The sequence below is a fragment of the Macrobrachium nipponense genome, chromosome 32, assembly GCF_015104395.2.
Source record: "Macrobrachium nipponense isolate FS-2020 chromosome 32, ASM1510439v2, whole genome shotgun sequence".
In the NCBI taxonomy this organism is placed as follows: domain Eukaryota; kingdom Metazoa; phylum Arthropoda; class Malacostraca; order Decapoda; family Palaemonidae; genus Macrobrachium; species Macrobrachium nipponense.
In genome coordinates this window covers 15,003,221-15,008,020 of record NC_061094.1, presented here as the reverse complement: position 1 = coordinate 15,008,020, position 4,800 = coordinate 15,003,221, and the positions used below count along the sequence as shown (strand labels likewise).

The 4,800-nt window shown below is 34.3% G+C and overlaps 1 protein-coding gene across 1 annotated transcript in view; it reads left to right on the top strand.

Annotated features, from left to right (window-relative positions):
* The window catches only part of LOC135207237 (zinc finger protein 76-like), a 58,519-nt gene extending 54,372 nt beyond the window's left edge, over positions 1-4,147 (top strand). The window contains exon 6 of the mRNA XM_064238866.1: positions 2,958-4,147. Coding sequence (XP_064094936.1) covers positions 2,958-4,094 — 1,137 coding nt within the window. The 3' untranslated portion in view covers positions 4,095-4,147. The remainder of the gene's footprint in view (positions 1-2,957) is intronic.
* The last annotated feature ends 653 nt before the right edge of the window (positions 4,148-4,800 follow it).

Below are 4,800 nucleotides of genomic sequence, written 5' to 3'. Positions count from 1 at the left end.
ATTCGCGGATTTTTCTCTGGACCATATCTCCCCATTATTTGCAGGGAATTCGCCTATTCGCGGGATTTTCTGACGATAAATAATCACTGATTAGTGTATTTTGATGTTATTTTCATGCCTAAATACCTTTTTATGATACAAAAATGATTTACTAATTTTAAAATATTAATATTGATCAATACTTTATTAGTAAGTTTAATAAGATTAAATGATATCACATAATAACTAATAATTATCTCTCTCTCTCTTAGAGGGATGTATGCTTTTTGTATGATAAATGATTTACTAATTTTCAAATATTAATATAAATGTAAAGAGCAATCACTTCAATAAAGAAAATACTACAGTGAATTAGTGAGATTTTAGTTTATAAATTTTAAAAATTATGTAAGAATGAAGGAAATACCAGTCTTCACGCATCTTTCTTCGAACTCCAGGTCTCTCTCTCTCTCTCTCATCTCTCTCTCTCCGTCTCTCTCTCCTCATCTCTCTCCTCTCTCTCTCTCTCTCTCTCTCTCTCTCTCTCTCAATAATAACAATAACTGTAATTACAAAATCATATGCAAAGTATTTACAAATACTACGATAATCTCTCTCTCTCTCTCTTACAGAGATGTATGTTTTTTGGGTGATAAATGATTTTACTAATTTTCAAATATCAATATTAATGTAAACAGCAATAATATGAATTCATTAAAGAAAATACTAAAGTGAATTAGCAAGACTTTAGTTTATAGATAAAAAGAATTATGTAAGAATGAAACAAAATGCATTTTACCCCGCGTCTTGTCTTTGAACTCCAAGTAGCCAAGCTGAGTTGGCTGGGGTCCAACAACTGTCAAGTCAGGAGGGGGAGTGAGTGTTGCCCTCTCAGGATCATGTAAATTCTCTCTCTCTCTCTCTCTCTCTCTCTCTCTCTCTCTCTCTCTCTCTCTCTCTCTCTCTCTCTCTCTCTCTTTTACTGAGATGAGAGAATTTCTATGGTACATGGTGTATGTTTATTAATATTTTTGCAATAAAACAATAATCGTAAATATAACTAATTTCAAAATTCATATGTGATAGTATTAAATTTAAAGAAAGTACAATAACCTAATCCTTTTTCATTTTTTTTTGTTTTTGTTTAAATAAGGATAACTCTCTCTCTCTCTCTCTCTCTCTCTCCTCTCTCCTCTCTCTCTCTCTCTCTCTCTCTCTCTCTCTCTCTCTGTTATTTGCTGTAGGTATATATTTTTTAATGTAAAATTTTTAATTTTTAAGATGACTTTGAAATGATATTAATAATATAACCTCAAAGATTAATGCAGTAATAGGTTAGTAATTTTAGGTATATTTGAAATAGGATGTTATTAAAGGTATACATTTGGTATCTGAACTTTCAAGATAGGCAGTTATAAGCATTTTTAGAAGTGGTTCTAATTATTCACAGGGTGTCTGGTACACATCCCCCGCGAATACGGGGGGAACACTGTATTTGCTAAGTAACCCTAAACTAGTTCTCTGTATGGCCCCTTTTCATCCATACTCCTCTCATGCATGGCTCATTACATCTGTTTTAGCAGTTTTCTAAATTCTGTTGTAAATGTTGTCTCCAAAAGCCTTCAGTATCATTTCAGGATACAATTCAAGTGCATTAATTGCTTGCACAAAGGCTAGCCATAAATTTAGGCCTTGAAGTTGTTTTGAATCCATGATCCATCAGTTATAATAAGAAGGTAGTGTTTGGAGACCACCTCAATATCTGAATTGATTTCATGATATAGTATGAAGGATTTAGGAGGAGCTGCAATTGTAAACAGTGGAGCTGTGAGGTAATTTTTGGAGGAAACCAGTTTAACTGTTTTTTCTTCTGAAATGAAAAATACTGTCAGGAAAATAGACTTCCCTTCAAAACCTAACTATTTATGAAAACACACTAGGACATCCTAGTAGTATATTTTTATAAAAAAGATGGTTTTGGAAGGGGAGTCTATTTTCCTGAAAGTTTTTCTAATATCGGAAGAAAAAGCAAGTTGCCAAACTGGCTTCCTTCAACTACTGCAAGAACTGCCTCACAGCTCTAGCCCCTACTGAATCCTTCATGCGGTACTATTATGAATCTATGCATAACTTTTTTAATAGGGATTTAACAAATCTTGTGTACCATTCAGGAAATTTGCTTCTTGTTGAAAACTATGGTTGACTTTGTCAAAATTTTTGGCTTGCATTGGGAGCTTGCTTTTACATTTGGTCTTCCATGCGAATGGTTAACAATTTCTCCTCACTTATTGTCATGTCTCCTGTGGTTTCATGGCTATATGTTGTCTAACATAGGCAGCAATCTTCGTAATTGTGTTCATGGTCAACAAAGTGCATCCAAGTTCATGAGTGTAGGAAGAAAAACTTTGACCTACACAATTACATGTCTTCATCATGGTCCCTAAGTCAGTCTGTAATTATGCAAGACTGCCCCCTATCAGTCAGCAATCACAGAGATTCTATATTGTATGCATTCACAAATGCAGGTTCACTGGAACTGAGGGATAGTGTTAAAGAAGAAAGTGAAAAAAAAATTTTGAATGATTTTCTTTTTTTACAAAATAACCTGCTTTTATCTGGTAGTGCATAAGCATAATTTCACATTGAAAAGGTGCTAAGTGAAATTTGCAAAATAATATCAAGTTGTTTCTAACCTTGTAGTCCTTTTTTATCACAAAACCAGATGTTTAACTAGAAGTCAATTATAGTTTGAGATTAACAATTTTAGAATTACTTTTTAGTTTGAAGTTAATCCACAGTTTTAGTTTTACTCTCATGGTTGCAAGCATCTGGTTATAATTAAAAATTGGAGATTATTGGGAAATTATAAATTATGTGAAAAATTACTTTTTTATGTGTTGTGCACTGTGCACTACAGTTTTCAAGGATAATTTGCCTAGACACCTTAGTAAATTAGTCCTCTGTTTTTTCCTCTGCAGACACGAGTTCACCAGTGTGAGGTCTGTGGACACTCATTTTCTCATGCTAAAAACATGCATCGACACATGCGTCTTCATGCTCCAGCATCAAACCTTCTTACTTGCATATCATTATCGAAACTTCAGTGCAGTTTTCGAACTACCCGCCCAGATAAGTTACGTGATCACTTACTCAGGAAGCATAATATGAAACATGATTCTTCTCTATCAAAACGAATTCCCAGGGTTTTGAAACAGAGTAATGCTATTTTTACTGACCATCCTAGCAGTTGTAAAAAGCTCCCTAATATTGAATATCCTGGCAAAAATAGTATAGTACAGGTACCTAGTCCAAGAACTTATCAGTCTTGTGTAACTTCTAAATCAGAAAATTTGCCTGCAATTGGAAATTGTGACTCGGTTGAGGTGGAAGGCTTCAGTGTGGAAAGAACAAATGTATCAAGCCAGGCACAACATGATCTTAGTGATCTGAAAAAGTTTAATGAGGATTCAAAATTAGCAGTGGTAAACAATATTAAGAGTGATAAAAAGATTATGTTTCAGTCATCACATAATTTGGTGAAAGACCTGAGTAATGATGAAAGTGAAGAGCATTTTTCTGTTCTTATTACATCTTCAGATATGGTCGAACTTTCTGAAATTCAAACATTGCAAAGTCACCCAGAACAGTCTGAAAAAGAGCAAGAAGTTTCTGTGATAACTGACAGTTTTCATTCTGGCTTTTTATTAGAGCATGGTATGTTACTTGACAAAACGGAGTCATCAGGTGTGTCAGAGACATGTGTAAGTACTAAGGATGAAATTCATGTCCTTCAAACCAGTGTACTACCTACACCCACTCAAAAGGTATTGTCAGTCAGTTCTTCAGTAAACAGTGAGCCATTGAATGTTATTGAAAGCCATAGTGTTAGTTCATTGCCATATTCTAGTCATTGTCCATTGAGTGAGTCACAGGGAGACATTGCTTTGGAAGTAGCCAGCTCATCTCAAGTAGAATTGTCAACAGCTTCTACAGTTCAGGCATCAGGTTCAAGCTCAGTAGGTGATAGTAACTTCCAAAATGGCAATGGTAAAGAAGAGCAATGTATGGAATCTTTGACCATTTTGGATTTTATGCTGGATAATGTTACTAGTTAAATTTTTTGGTATTCTTTTTGTACATCAAAAATGCATATATAACTGCTACATTTTCTCGTGATTTTACTTAACCTGTCTAAGTTTTCAGATATTACATATAAAGGTTAACTAATCCTCCCTTTCAGTGTAGAGGAGGATGAAAATGCCTAAAATCATTATGAGAAAAACCATTGGTAATGTGTGCGTGAAAATGAGAGGTGGTGGTTTTTATGTGATTCCATAGTCCAGCTTCTTTAATCTGGTGTCCCAGTGCTTGGCTTTATGCCTAAATCACATATTCAGTTCCATTCTTTAATCTGGCACTTTTTTCAATCAGCACACCATTAGTTAGTTGAGCAGCTATGAGGGTGGCACCACACTTTTGTTTCGGTTTTTTGGATTTTTTCAGATTTCGGAATTGAAGCCATCTTCATAAATACACAAGCAGTTTATTTCCAATAAAAACATTATTTTATCATAAATATCTTGTATAGTGTGAGATGCATTTTGGGAGATTAGGTGAGGATATGCTTAATGTGTGTTTCCTTTTTTGGTCGATCATATAAGTCTAAGCTTTCTATGCCTGTCTTGATTTGGTAGATACCAGTGATGATACATATTATATCTTAAGTTAACTTTTAGATATTAAACAGGCATAGACGCAAAAGTTCATTAACCCTCTTACGCCGACTGGACGTATTTTACGTCTACATTTTTTGTCTCCCGT